This window comes from Nicotiana tabacum, chromosome 12, assembly GCF_000715075.1.
Source record: "Nicotiana tabacum cultivar K326 chromosome 12, ASM71507v2, whole genome shotgun sequence".
Classification (NCBI taxonomy): Eukaryota; Viridiplantae; Streptophyta; class Magnoliopsida; order Solanales; family Solanaceae; genus Nicotiana; species Nicotiana tabacum.
In genome coordinates, this window is record NC_134091.1 from 67,117,563 (window position 1) to 67,133,261 (window position 15,699).

At 36.4% G+C, this 15,699-nt stretch overlaps 1 protein-coding gene across 2 annotated transcripts; it reads right to left on the reverse strand.

Annotated features, from left to right (window-relative positions):
- Positions 1-5,623: 5,623 nt before the first annotated feature.
- Positions 5,624-14,332, reverse strand: LOC107763284 (putative L-ascorbate peroxidase 6, chloroplastic/mitochondrial). Of its 2 annotated transcripts, none has more exons than XM_016581758.2 (12): positions 14,027-14,332; positions 13,805-13,951; positions 13,267-13,387; positions 13,088-13,188; positions 12,908-12,995; positions 10,938-11,005; positions 10,749-10,835; positions 9,080-9,154; positions 8,916-8,993; positions 8,733-8,837; positions 6,149-6,223; positions 5,624-5,880 (listed from the first exon to the last, which is right to left on the reverse strand). In XM_016581758.2, exons 1-12 carry the CDS (start codon positions 14,234-14,236, stop codon positions 5,728-5,730), a joined length of 1,308 nt encoding a protein of 435 aa, XP_016437244.1. In that variant the 5' UTR covers positions 14,237-14,332; the 3' UTR covers positions 5,624-5,727. The 2 variants fall into 2 exon arrangements, with proteins under 2 accessions (XP_016437244.1, XP_016437245.1); XM_016581759.2 differs by having other exon boundaries at positions 5,624-6,029; positions 14,027-14,328.
- Positions 14,333-15,699: the final 1,367 nt, after the last annotated feature.

The following is a 15,699-nucleotide window of genomic DNA, read 5'->3' on the forward strand; positions in this document are numbered from 1 at the left end:
ATAAATAGGGGAATGGGGCTATAATACATGAAACGATCGGCCAGGTCATTACAATATGTTATCTCGTACACATACTATGCTACTACACATTTTGTGCAGATCGAGGTGTTGGGGGTAGCGGATCTCAGGAGTGAGTCTTGTAGCTAAGAGGATTCAATGTAGTGATGCATGATCATTCGTAGACTCTTGGAGTCTCCTTCCCTTATCTTTCATACTTTTATCTATACATTTAGACAATATTGTATTATGTAGAGATTTTTCTTGTATTCCGTTTTAGAGCTCATGATTTTGTATTATCAGATTTTGGGGATTTGATGTTATAGTAAGTTATGCTATCCGGTGTTAAAGATTTATCATGTTATTTATGCTATTTCAATTATACCATATCTTGTTTTGTTCGATTGGATCTATAATACATATTGGCTTACCTAGTTTTGGAGGTTAGGCGTGATAATAAACTTCGATAGGATTTTGGGTCGTGACAAAGTTGGTATCAAAGCTCTAGGTTCATAGGTTCTATGAGTCATGAGCATGTCTAGTATAGTCTTGTAGATTGATACGGAGACATTAGTAGGCTATGGGTCAAGTATGAGGTTGCACTTTCTTCTTATCTCTATCGTTCGACTTTATTTCATCCTAAATTTTTAAATCTTTGCTCTTCTATTCTCTCACAAATGGTGAGAACACGTTCTTCTGAGATAGCTGAGCAAGCGCCAGTACCCCAGGCCATAGCTCGAGAGGCAGAGGCCGGGGTCGGGGTAGGGCTAGAATTTAAGCCAGAGCATGTACGACTGCACCTCTGAGAGATGGAGCACCTCCAGTTCCTCGTGCTCATGCTAGATCAGTTTCTAAGGAGCCACATATAGCTCAAGTTGGGAATCAGGCTCCAATTCACGATGTTCCACCGGGTCCGACTCAGGTTCCCAAGGGTTTTATTGCTACCTAGCTCTTCAGGACACTATGGTCCGGATTTTGAGTTACTTTGATGGCTTGGCACATGCTGGCATACTTCCTATTATTCCATATACTTCTCAGACTAGAGGGGGAGCACAGATCCAGCTATTCACACTCTAGAGCAGGCCACCACTATGTTTCAAACTGTAGGAGTTCTGGTTGTTCAACCAGTTGGGGCGGTTCAGCCTGTTGCTACGGTCGGATCTGAGATTAGACTTGTTATGCCTGTGGAGAAATAGAAAAGGATAGATCGGTTCCAGAAGTTAGATCCTCCATGTTATACTGGTGATCTCGCAACTGATGTATAGGATTTCTTGGACAGGTGTCATGATATTCTTCGTAATTTGGTACTTTTGGAATCCAATGAAGTTGATTTCACAATATTTTAGCTGAGAGGGCCAGCAGAGAGGTGGTGGAAGAAATATGAGCCGAACAAACCAACATGGACACTTCCTCTCACGTGGGCTCAGTTTTCACTTCCTCTCACGTGGGCTCAGTTTTTGACTCTCTTCTTAGAGAAGTTCATTCCACTTACCAAGTAAGATGACTTGTGCGGCCAGTTTGAGCACTTGCAGCATGAGGGTATGTCTGTTACCGAGTATGAGATGAGGTTCACAGAAGTTGTCATGCTATGCAGCATTTTTGGTTCCTACTAAGAAGGAGAGGATACGTAGATTTGTTGAGGATCTCAGCTACAGTCTTAGATTTGGGATGGAACGAGAGGTAGAGACTGAGACTACCTTTCACCAGGTGTTAGAGATTTCTAGGAGGTTGGAGTGTATCCAGAGGCAGGAGGGGGAGAATGTTTCTCCAAAATGCACACGCAAGTGTACGTGGTCGACAAGTAATAAAGTGATAAGTAGAGTATCGCTCCCACGAGAACTTGTGATTAACTATCAACTAAGTTAAACTCAACAATTAATCTATTCAAGCGATTCATAAGATGTGATTATTTAATTAAAACTAATCTAGAGTAGCAAACTAAGAAGAAAAAAAAGGAAACAAATCGGCAATCCTTAAACTGTCTAATTAATTTATCTAATTTATTGATTGACATGGTTAATATTACTCGTAGTATTCTCCCGAAGTACATTCCTATGAAATTAGGATTAACAAGAATGCATTAATAATTCCCGTATAGTAACCAAGCAACGTGATTAGGTATATCCCTATCCTAACCGCAAATTCGTTCCCGATACTCAGGTTCAAGATCTCGCTCTACTCAATCCTATATGCAATCTAGAATTCCCTCTCCTGAGTTCAATACTAGATTCGTAGATAATATTTAATTGATGATCAATCAATCATATAATTAAGCGCAGGATTGAATAAATAAATAAATATGATAAAATAATAAGAACAATTCAAGCTTCAAACTACATCGTTCATGTTGCACCCACAACTCTAGAACTAATAAACTATAAGATTAAAGGAATAGAAGAGAAGAAAATTCAGTTAGAAGCCTCTTCCAAGCGTGGTATGTGTTCCCGTACGTGAATTCTCTTTCAAAGTATGTTAGATCCCCTCCAAATTAGGTTTAGGACCCCTTTTATACGAGTTGGGACCGTGTAGGGCCGAAATAACCTTGTCCCGTGCAAAATAGGAAAAATTTCGCAATACATGATCCAGGCCAGCGCTGAAACCAGTAGAGTTGTTTACTTCAAATTCCTTGCTGCCAGATACGTTTCTTTTCTTTAATTATTTGCTTTGAATTGTATTTCTTTGTCTTCCACTCGGGGGGACAAACATCAAAGGGTGTCCCCCTCCCCCCCCCCCCCTTTTTTTCTTCTTCATTTATTTTTCTTACTTTTTCTTTCATGTTTTATTCAATTTTGCTCCAAATATCTTTATCTCTATATCACTTTATTCTTACACAGTTAAAATATAATATTAAGCATAAAGTAATATAATAATATAAGTATTTAACATTATTGAATTGTCCTAAATCATATGAATTTGTCTAGATTTAAGAATCATCCAAAAAGCACCAGAGTTTATGAGGTGTCAACTCCATAAAGTAATTATAATATTTCAAACTCGTTTATTATGAGTAGTTAAAAGTATATGTAATATTTGTTGCAAATTTTAATGATTGAAAGGTTGGATTCTAAACTCCTAGTTCGTGGAATGAATAGTGTTTTGGGAAATGAGGGAGAAGATGAGTAGTATTCATGGAAATAAAATTGAGGAATGCAATGAACTTATTGAGTCAATTGTTAGCTATATTAGAAGGTGGACAACTAAGTATTCACTCAAGTTGAATATTTTGGAAATATTATTAAGGAAGATGATGAATAGTGACTTGGTGGTATTGAAAAATTAATGTAGTATCATTAATGACTCCACTTGAGTATTAAATAGTAAGCATGTGTCATGACCTAAAATCCCACTGAAGGTCGTCATGACACCTAACCTCCAAGACTAGGTAAGCCAACATGCATTATAGATCCAATCAAATGAAATAGGATATAATATAATTGAAATAGCATAAATAACATAATAAATCTTCAACAGTAGATAGCATAAGATATCAAAACATCAAATCCCCAAAACCTGATAGTACCGAGTTATGAGCTCCAAAATGGAATACAAGGAAAACATCTAAATAATACAATAATTGTCTGAAAAAAGATAGGGGAAGGGGACTCCGAAGGTCTGCGGATGATTATGCAGTACTATTTTGAATCCTCTCTGTTAGCTACAAGACTCACTCCTGAAACCATCCATAAAACTTACCTTGTTATGTGGGTTGAAGCCTAGGAGAATTTAGGTTGAGAGTTACCTCAACACTTAGACCATTTTTGGAACCCAAATGAGCTACCACGACTTGGTTTTTAAAGGCCCCAGGTGACTGTCTAGGGTGGCGCCCCGCGGTGCCTAGAGCATTGGCCAAGAAATCACTTCTGGAATGGGCACTACAGGGCGCGCCGCACCCATCTAGGTGCCCAACTTAACTTTCGCACAATCTTCATTAAAAATATCATAACTCCTTGTAGGAATGTTTAAATAACGAATAGGTTGAACCAGTGGAAACTAGACTCAAATAGCTTTAATGTGATAGGTAGAAATCCATATAAATCCTTATAAATTTTAAGTTATGTATGTTTAAAGTTAGGCTTTGTGCGTGCTCCTTTGAAACTTTAGTCTATTTTTCCAACTCGACTAGTCCCAACAGCTCTTCTTAGACCCTATATCGCTTCAAATACACCTCGTACATTTACTATCATGATCATGAGATATCCTTTGTATTATTAATCAACACTTGCACACAAATTAATATAATTAGCACAAGTCGGGCCTCTAATGGCCTTATAACATTTCAAAAAAAATTGGGACACTACATACTCGTTCTTCCACCAAATAAAATACCAGATCAAAATACCTTTTAAAAATTTATAATTTTAGATATCACAATCATAAGAATATTTTTTATTTTAAAAAATAATATACATTTATTTTAGGGTTTTATTTTTAAATAAGTTATTTGAACATGTAGCTTATACTTGCTTCTCTTTGCATAATATAATTGAACATGTAGCCTATGACAATTTTCATAGCTGGGTATTGAATACTTTTATTTAAAAAATGGTTTCTTCAATGTTTTATTACACGTTCAGCTGAAACAACAAAAATGATTTTTAAGGGAAAAGGGAAAAAAAACTTTAAGCTTTCTAATACTTTTCGATGATAATGGAAGGATACTCCTTGTTGCATGTTTGGACATATTGTAGAAAAAACATGGAACAATTTCTGAGTCTTTCTTTTGCCGTTAACAGTGTGTTCTTGGATGTAAATGATAGTAGTAACTCTTTAGAATTATATAGCGAAAGAAGAGCCTCATTTTATAAGGAAAAAACATGTTGAAAGATCGTTTTAGCTGCAGAAAAATAAAGAACTTAACATAAATAGCTGCCCACTCAAGTGTTTAAACTAAACTAGGCAATAAATATATAATATATGCATAATCTATGTATATCGATGAAAAAATTAAATAGTAAATCCAGGAAGTTGTGTATGTAAAGATAACGCATGTTAGGGCCCGTGTAAGCAAGCTTCACTTCACATAAATATGAGAATAAAGCTGATATTAAAGGTAATTGTTCCTTCTTCATTTTTTGGAAAAAAAGGTAATGAATTGAATGCAACAGAATGAGAGATATGGATTTAACTAAAAAACACTAACAAGTTATTAATCCTATGTTCATATTTTCACAATGTTGCATTAACCAAAGGTTAGTAACTTCAAGAGCGTACACATAAATACGTTAACGATACAATGACCTAATATTTCCAACCAAAAAATAAGGTACTTGGATCAAAAGATTGTCTCATTTTAGCTAATCGGTCATGGTATGTGTTTAGGATTTGTAAAATATCTAAATTGTGAGCTCTTACAACAAAAATTATTCTTAACTTTCTTTTTTTAATTTCCTTCTGAAATCTAAAAGAGAAGAAAATATTTTTCACATTTTGTGTGCTCTTAATAATGTCGAAGATGATCTTAACACTATAAGAAGATAATAGGAACACTCCAAACAAGAATTTCCACAGAAATTCCATATGCAAAGTCACCAAACCACACAAGTGCTTAAGGTTGAATAGCAGCAGCTTCTCCTGTTATGAGAGAATTGCAAGGCACAAAGAAGAGTGACAAAATTGACAGAATAGCTGTGAAAATTTCAAATTTTGCATATATGACAGGGCAAAATTTCCATTCTCAATAATGCCGATATAAAGCACTCAAAATATCTACAAGATCAAACCAAAGCCATCTCAGTTTCCAAGCAAAGATGTCAAAATTGCCAAAACACCAATCACAATCATGATATTGAGAAAATAGTTTGTTGGGAGAGGCTTATCTGCGCTCCCCCCAAAACCTTCATATTCTGCTCGAATCTTTTGTTTCATAGCATCCGAGAGCTCTCTCTGCAATTCAAATAGGCAAGACTCGTTGAATTTATTTCTCCTTCATTAGGCTACCAAATTTTATTTTTGAGAGCAAAATTTTGGTAATAGCTTGATCTTGGCAAATTAAAAGAAACGGCAGAACTAAAGACGATAAGTTGTATTTAATCCTGCAGCAACCAGAAAAGGTAAAATTTAAACATGTATACATCTCTCCAGGAATTAAAATGCAAGTGTGACAATTTGACTAATTAACGGAAGGAAAAGTAAAAAAGCAATTTAGATTTACCTTTCCGGTTGAGTATTTTGCTGCCACAAACTTCTCTGGCTGACCTTGTGTAGGAGTATTGTCTATTGAGGAACCCTGTCCAAGAAATTCAATACATATCATTGTCTCTCTAGTCACCATACATTTGCTAATATTTTAAAGTTGCACAATGGTTGGTGCTTAAATAGTAGATCCTTGGCCCTTACCGCCGTGGAGGGAAAAACGGATTATTTGAGGAGGTGGAGTGAAGAAAACATTATTTATCATGGAATTGATTAAAAATATTGCTAAGCTACGGGGCATATCTGAATTTGGTGGAGTGGATGAAAGTATACCTAAAAGATATGAGGAGTTTTGCATGGAAATGAAAGAATGTCGAATGATTAATGAAGAACATAGTGCAGAATCAATGCCAAAAAAAGTGCAGAATCAGAAGTGGCCTTAGTTTACAGTCAGACGAATGAATAGTCCAGAAGACATATTAGAGTTGGTTCTGGCCTTAGTTTACAGTCAGACGAATGAATAGTCCGGAAGACATATTAGAGTTGGTTTGACGGAGATATTCTCACAGATCAGTAGAAAGGCTTGAAGTGATACATGCTCAGTGTTATCAAAAGCGAAAAGCGCAAAAAAGCTCTAAGGTACATCGGGGCTTTAAGCCCAAAGTACAAATAAAGCGTGGGCTTTAACGAAGAAAGGCGCAAATGGAGGAAAAAAAAAATATGTGTAGTCCAAGAGTAATAATTATAAGCATGAATAATAAATATATGGATAAAGAAATTGAGTTTTGTTTTTACAATAAAGTGAATATCAATTGTTTAGGTTTGCCTCTTCAGGATATCGCTCATTGGCAAGGAAAAGTATGCCTTAGATCCTTGATAACAACACTAAAGCGCCCACTAAGCAATGCGAAGCGCTCAACATGTTTTGAGCCTCGCTTTAGGGGTTAAGCGCCCTTTAAGGACGCCTTTAACAACACTGTACATGCTCGGGTACAGTAAGGTTGACCCTTGAGAATAGGACTAGAGAAAAAGTGCAAGAGCTGCAGGTACTCCTGTAAGCGAGACATATAATAAGTTGATTTTATATACATACGGACCAAGGTCAGGGCATTTCATAAGTTTCTCCGACCAAGTTCACATTCTGCAGCATGTTAAGCATGCTATAATCAAGTTGCATTTTAACTCAACTTTAAGAATTTACTAATGTGTATCTATGAGGGTTTACTAAGCCATATTGCGAACTCAAGACCTAGATTTTAATTTTTTAAATGGATTATCAGTTGGACACCCCTACAGATGCATGTCGTCAGATGGTTTGTCAATTGGACACCCCTACAGATACATGTGGTAAAAAGTACTGAAGGTGTATACTGTTAGCAGAAGGCTAGCAGCTAGGTGCAGCACAACTTCAAAATTCTCTCTTAAAATCAGTGCCTAGGCACTACAAAAGCAATTGGTGGTAGTCAAAATTCAGGCTACGAAGTTTTAGGCAACAGTTAGGAGCTCAAACTTTAGCGTCAGGTGCTGCTCTGTGTTTCTAATTTTCTAAGTTGCCGTTCCATTACTTATATAAATTGAATTCACGCAGGGGCTTACAGAGAGTATTTTGGCAAGGAATTGAAGTGCGAAGAAAGGAATTCTTGAAAAGAAGTCATCTTTGACAGAGTTTTGCTTCTTTTTCTCTATTTTCTTGGTGTTTTAGGTATAATTACGGATATCTACTTGGTGTTTTTGAGTTTTGCTATGAAGTAATTTCATTATTCTAAAATATAACGGAATCTGACATTCTTTCTTATCCTTAATGGATACAGAGTTAGTTATTCAATCTTGTACTTGATTCTTCTAATTCATTGGAATCTTGTACTTGATTCTTCTAATTGATTGGCGAGCAACTGGATTTATTTGGAAACTTAAGTTTGAACTTAGAAAAAGGAACCTAGTTCTGACTAGGATTGAATACCATAAGTCCAACGCACTTAATAGGTGAGTTGATTTGTGATAGGAGCATACCTAGTCTGCCTTATATCACCACAAACTGGGCTTAATCCAGTGGGTTCTCTTTATCATTATTCTCCACTATAGGTTAATAACTAAACTCACAAAAGTATGGTTTAAGGGATGCATTTGGTTGAATGAAGTATTAAGAGAAATCTAGTCCTAGGCCTTCACGCTCGAGCAAATTCCATAATTTTTACGTCATCTTCCGTTCATCCTTAGATTTATCCTTGGTTAATTTAACATTTTAGTCAAAGCTAGATTGCCTGAACAAATTAAAGTAGTTACTATATTGATATTTAACAAGTGATTAGTGCAAATTCTTTGTGGAATGGTAGTAGTATTCGTCCTATATTACTAGTCAGGACGCCATATTTACGTGTGTGCTGGACAGCAAAAATGGACGGTAGGAGGCACAAGGAGCTCATAAAGTCACAAGAACATCCATTTAGATTTCATACAAATAGTAACCAATGAAAAATCGGTGAAAATTGCGCATCCAGCTACCTCACAAAAAATTTAGATGAGCGTGGACTTGCAGCATATAGAAATAAAGATGCAAAAAGCATAATCTTATTAACAGACAAAAAATAGTTCTGCTGACAAACCTCAGGAGGATCAAATTTGGCTCCAAGGTTGCTCAGTTTAGCATGTGCTTCCGCATAATCTTTGAAAAATACATCTTGATTTACAGCATACTTCTCTGCATATTCCTGCAAGATTGTAAGCTGTTAGAGTAGCAAAATAAGTTTGTACTGACAGATTTCATGATTCTGTGCTCTCCTTTCCACCTTAAATGAAGAATCTTCAAAAAGAACCGCGTCTGTTGGCAAAACTAGCAGATCTTCGTCTCTTCTCTCTTTAATGTCCTAACATTATTTCAAATTAAAGAATAATAAGCAATAACCATCATGTTTCATCAAACTTCAGTGTATCAATTATCATCATATGGCACCTTAAAGTAGGAATTGTCAAACTTCAACCACTGCACAGTCCATGATTGTCCTCCAGGGTTTCCTGGACCATCTTTCTGCAATGCAGAACAAATCAGCTCAAAAACCCAGAGTTGTTAATATGCAAGAAACTATTATAACTGGATCGTTGCACAGAGGCTAGCAGCAGATATCTGGTTTTTATCAAGATTTGTAAAGAAACAAAAGCAACATAGTACAGACCATAGAGGAAAAGAATCAAGACCAAAGACATGAGAACTAATAAAAAGTGACTGAACAATAGAGATGTGAAGTGCAAAAGACTGACCTTATTGTATTAGAAAATATAAGAATTTAGGATCCAATTACACAGCCCTCAGTAGTTCCCATTTCCGTACGAAGGGCTATGTGAGAACATTATTCAAACTAATTTGAGGAAGAAAAGAGTTTTGATAACAAAGTCCAATATTTCATAAGGGTGTACATATAATGATTCATACACAACCAGCCCATCTTTGCACATGCATTAATACAAAGAAGCTTCTTTTTTTTTTTGAGAAAGGTATAGTACAAAGAAGCATTTTGAGTTCTGCAGCATGCTTTTTATTGAGATGATCCTCAATTGGTCAGTCTTCTCTCTAGACTAAGAGGGTGTTTGGATTGGCTTAAAAGTTGGTCAAACCAGCTTAAAAGCACTTTTAGGCTTATTTGAATGTTTGGGTAGACTATAAAAGTGTTTTTAAGCCAAATACTTTCAAGCTAAAATACCCAAAACAAGTCAAAAGCAATAAGGTGGGGTTGCCCAACTTATAGCTTTTTGGCTTATAAGCTCCTTATGTTTGACCAAGTGATTTACCTTACTGTTCCTTTCACTTTTTCTAAACCCCAAAACTACCCTTCCCTTACTAATTAATGTGTCAATTCTCAACATTTTCCATTTTATCGTTGCTGCTATGTTCACCAAAATTAGTTAACTTTTTTGAAGTGCTAAAAGGGAAGCCATAAGTAGCTTTTTTAAATAAATGTTTGATATATTCCAATATTTTGTAAATATTATTCTTTAGCTTCTTTTTTTGGTTCCATAACAGTTAATTTTTTTTGTCGTTGAATCCGTCCTTCGTTTAATTGCTGAAACTATATTCTAAATCAAATATTTCAATGAGTTTACATGTTACCCCAGAATCTGAAGCTATGAACGGAAAAACCACGTTTTTGGTCAAATAATTAATAATTGCATATTATTTTAAAAAATAATTTATATTTAGACAATTAATTAAAATTGAAAGTGATTTAATTATAAATTATTTGTATATGCGTTAATTTAGAATAAAATATTATAGTAACATCTTCTTTATAGTGTTAACAACTTTAAGGATATTTCAATCATTTTAACAGAAAAAAGTGCTTACTAGTATTTGTTTACAAAACACTCCAACAACTTTTTTTCAGCTTCAGCACTTTTATCCAAACATGTAAACTCCTTATTTATAAAACAAGCTCCAGCACTTGAAATGTGCTTTTAAGCACGTGTGCTTAAAAGTCACTTTTTTTAAGCCAATCCAAACGGGCTCTAAACTTATAGCTGAAAAAATAAATAAGTCTGAATGGAAATATGAAAAAGAAAAAAAACACCCGAAAAGCACAACCATTTACAATTAATGATAATATCAAGTAGCATGAGGAAATGACTACCGTGTATCTTGTTTCTGGCTTGCCCCAACCACTACGCTCTGGTCTGGATCTCCCCAAAGTGTGTGCCCCAGAAAGTGCGACAATTTCCTAGAAACAAAAAGCTCACCAGTGAGAAGCATACATAGCTAGAGCAAAGGGAACTTGAATCATTAGTGAGACGAACTAGAGAACAACAATGACGAGTGTTACCTTATCGTTTAGCCCCATTCTGTAGAAAACATCTCGTAAATGAGAAGCAGGGGAAGGAGGACCAGCATCTAATCAATAAGATTAAGTTAGTTATATATACCAAAGCAAATGGAGGATAATTTTGCAATAGGAGACTATTAGATGCAATGCAGAAGTTAGACTCTTCAATATGAAGGATTAGAAAAGAAAGTCATGGTAGACCATCTAAGACATACAACATACTGCAACTGGGCATACAGGGATGAGGGATCTGCTTCAGTTGGAAGCTGAATAATCAGACCGAAACATTCAGGACAGTTAGGTAAAGCATTATATAAGATTCTAAGGAAAAATAACATGATCAAAATTAAAGCAGCCTGTTTGGCACAAAAGAAATAGAAGAGGATCATTACCGAGTGAAATCTAGCTTTTAAGTATACCTGTTTGTTTTTTCTTTTGAAAAAGTAAGGTTTCAAAACATTGTCTATACCTGTATTTAACAATTGCAAAATGAAAAGTATAACTTCATTTCAACAGACAAAGACTTCTTTTTTCTCCCAAAGTTACAGACTACACACATGTTATGCCCTAAAAGAATGCCAGAGTTAGATGACCAACCATATGCTATTTTTAAGAATTGGACCTTGGGCCTAACTCAACCCAAAAGCTAGCTCATGATGTGAGGATTGCTCAAGACCATAAAAGGAGGCAAACAACTCCATCCCACACTTATGTGGGACTCTAATACCCTGGGACATACCCAGGACTGGACATCTAAATCGTGGACGACATAATATGGGGGTCCAACATTGGATATAGTGATATACCAAGAATAGAAATGGATCTAGCTCTGATACCGTGTAAAAAATAGACATTGGACCTAACTCAACCCCAATAGCTAGCTCATGAGGTGAGGATTATCCAAGATCATGTAAGGAGACAAATAACCCTATCCCATCCGATGTAGGACTCTAACAACTATAACTCCTCAAATTTGTCCAATGGTACGGGTTGCTAATCCAAGGTAACAAGAATTGGATGACATCAAAATTTCCTGTAGTGCAGGATTGGAGGTAATGCAACCATTGAATATGATAATCAACGGCATTGTAAATTTTAAGTTGCATGTCTAGTGATGTGATAAAGATTTGTCTTATGAAGTGAACGTGTTAGATCCCCAAGGCCTTGGTCTAATGGTAAGAGTACATCATGTGATGTATGAGTTAGGCACATGTCCGAGTTCGAAAATCGCTACAGACGAAAGCCTGCTATTTACGTGGAGTAGTTAGAGGGCCCATCGAGTTTTGAACCATTCGACACTGGCCCTAAAATATTACTCAGTTATCAAACGAAAAAGCGAATACATTAGAAGCATTTATATGGTGTTTAGTGGGTTCGGAGGATCAAAAATCAAGTCGTGCATATTCAAGTTTACTGATGTATTTTTTGAAGTGTACACTTAGATTTAAATTGAAGAAATGTTGGCTACACATCTTTGCAATTCGACCACTTAATTTTGGCTTAAACAAATTTAGCAGGATGTTGCAGTTTCCCTTGCATCAGCAAGGTAATGTGGTCTAACCTGAGGCGTCAGCAAAGACCTAGGTATAGCTCCTTCGTTCGAACAATCGAACCTCTTCATCCACCCAGGTAATCCGTTTTTTTTTTACATTAAATAGCAGATGCACACTCTTCTTTAATTTCCAGGATTTGATGAACTTCAGATAAAAGAAAAAAGTTTTACGCGAGCTCGTACCAAACTCGACCTTGTGCAAAACAATTGAACTTCGCTAACCACCATGTTTCAAAGAGGATAAGACCAAGATAGATTTAGATGAAGTGGTTGACTCTGCAGGAGTCTACTAAATACTAAACACAGGGATAAAGTTCATTCAACATATCTTGACCAGTAGTTTCCATGCATGATAAGCTAAGCTGCAGAAAATCGTGATGTACAAAAGAAAAATAGATGACAGCTAAGAATCTCTCACCAGGAAGCCTTCCCTCTTCTGGGCATTCCTCGGGTGCAGAAACGTCTACTCTCCCATATTTCATGGGAAGTTTTGGTCCTCCAGCCTCCTATAAGTTCGAAAAGTTTGAAAAGTAGAAAAATCAAATGATTGAATTTTAACTTTCAAGCAAACAAAAAAAAAACAGAAGTAATCAATGACCTCAATGGCAGTTGCACTGGCCAACTGAAATAAGTCAGCATATGTCACATTAGCATACTTGTCTTTGATTGGCTGGAGAAGTTTCAGTGCATTTACTAGTCCTGAATTTGCAGGCTTAATTGTCAGCCGAAAAATTAGAAAGTGGGCAAAAGAAAAGGTAACAAAATGAAGAATGTTACCAGCATTTGCTCCATGTTTTAGTTCAACTTCAAATCTTAAGCTTCCATTAGCTCCACCTCGTTGTGGCCACTCCTCTATATTCTTGTTGTAAGTTCCAGCATCATGCCAGCCCAATCGAACCTGGAACCATTTTTAAGCGTTAAAAAAAATCAGCTGAAGTTCATTTCCTTTTTAGTATGTCGAAAAAGATTTGACACATTTTTATAACTTCTCATTTTATATACCTCCTCTGTTCCACTTTGTTTGAAATTATTTCTTTTTGTCCATTGCAAAGAGAATGACACATTTTCTATATTTTTTCAACGAGAAGTTTTTATAGCCTCGCATATGCTTTGACATTTTTAATCCTAAAAGTTTGAAAAGTTTATAACTACACAAATGTCATAACATATTTAAAGTCACAAGTTTCATAAGTGAAACAGAGGGAGTATGATCTATAGCACGCAAGAATCTACGCCTTATTTATATCACAAGACTGTACCCAGTCAAACACCAGTAAACAAAAAAGTGATAGTGAGCATGTAAGTGTAAAATTACCAAAATAGGATGACAAAACGTGTTTTTCAACAGCTCTTTGATGTCCTCTCTCGCACTTTTCAACTGATCAGAATCAGACGCGGCGCATTTCGGCGAGGCTAACGTGCTGAATCTTCCACTAGATGATGTTCCGACCAAGGATCGCTTCTACAATAAATAAAAATAGCAATATAACGAAAATCCAGAAAAAATGCGAAAAAAGAAGAGAATCAAACTTCGAACCTGGTAGCGGAAGATGTGAGAAAGGAGAGGGGAGGATTGGAGGCATTTGAGGGAAGGAGAAGAAGAAGAGAGGGAAAGTCTGGTGGTGGCGGAGGAGGAGGAGGTGGCGGCGATGGTGGCGGAGGGGAGGAAACGAGAGGCGGCGCCGGTGAGAGAAGAAGCCATGGTAGGTGAAGGGGAGGATGCTGAAATTAGAGTATTAGTTGCCATTGGGTGAGAGTCTCCTTATGTTTTGGATAGTGAATTCAGATTTCAGAGTGTGGCTTCTATTGGACCAGCCTAACACCTCATTTAAATGGCTAATGGTGCCACTTATTAAAAAATTGAAATGACAAATCAATATTTGGTGTGCGAATTTCATTTTCCGATTAATTTGGATTTGCAAGAAAGTGATTCCTACTACTAGTAATTTTTCTCTTTTTAGAGTTATAGTTCGAAATATTTAATTAAGAATTTAGAATCTCATCAGATCCTTCGGTGATAATAACTAGTTTTATTTATGAATCTACCTCCATATCCTAATTTATATCTCTTTTTAATTTTAATCGTGCTAAAATAATGCTCAAATAAATATCATATATGAGTCATCATTATTACTTTTCATGTACTTCATTAGTCACTGAAAAGACAAAAGAAAAATACAACAACAACAAATCTAGTCTAATCTCACAAGCGGGGTTTAGGTAGGATAATGTGTACGCAAACCTTACTCCTACTTCGTAAAGGTGGATAAGTTACTTTCGATTTACCCTCAGCTCAAGTAACAGTGAAAAAAATATAACAAACAGTATCAACAACAATATAATATGAGCAAATGGCACAACATATACTAATAATGAACCAGGAATAAGAAAAATACAAAAGTATTACTAGTACTACTGATAAGACTAAGAGACTAATGAATATCTTTCAACCTACCACCCTAATTCTCGACATCTACCCTTTCCCATTGAGGGTCATGTCATCGGTAAGCTGGAGCAATGACATATCATGTCTAATCACCTCACCCCAATACCTTTTTGACCTACCCTTACCTTTCTTAGACCCGTCGTGGCCAATCTCTCATACCTCCTGACTGGGGCATATATGTCTTTCATATGCACGTGTCCAAACCATCTCAGCCTCGATTTTTCCAATTTGTCCTCTACCGAGGTCACACCCACCTTGTCCCCAATAACTCCGTTCCTAATCTTTGTCTTTTCTAGTATGCCCACACATCCATCCAAACATCCTCATTTCAGCTACCTTTATCTTCTGGATATGAGACTTCTTGACGGGCCAACACTCCGCTCCATACATCATAGTCGGTCTAACCACCATTCTCTAGAGGACAACTCTCTAGAACTTGTCCTTAAGTCTTGGTGGCATATTTTTATCACACAGAACCCCAGAAGCGAGCCTCTATTACATCCACCTCGCTTCAATTCGATGAGTAGCATTCTCGTCAATCTCCCTGTTGCGCTGGATTACATACCCAAGATATTTGAAATTATCCCTTTGGGGGATGACTTGTGTATCAATCTTCACGTCCACTTCTGCTTTAGGCATCCCATCGCTGAACTTGTACTCCAAATATTCTTTTTTCGACATGCTTAACTTGAAACCTTTAGATTTCAACATCTGTCTCCAAACCTCCAACCTAGCGTTAACCCTCCATCACGTCTCGTCAATCA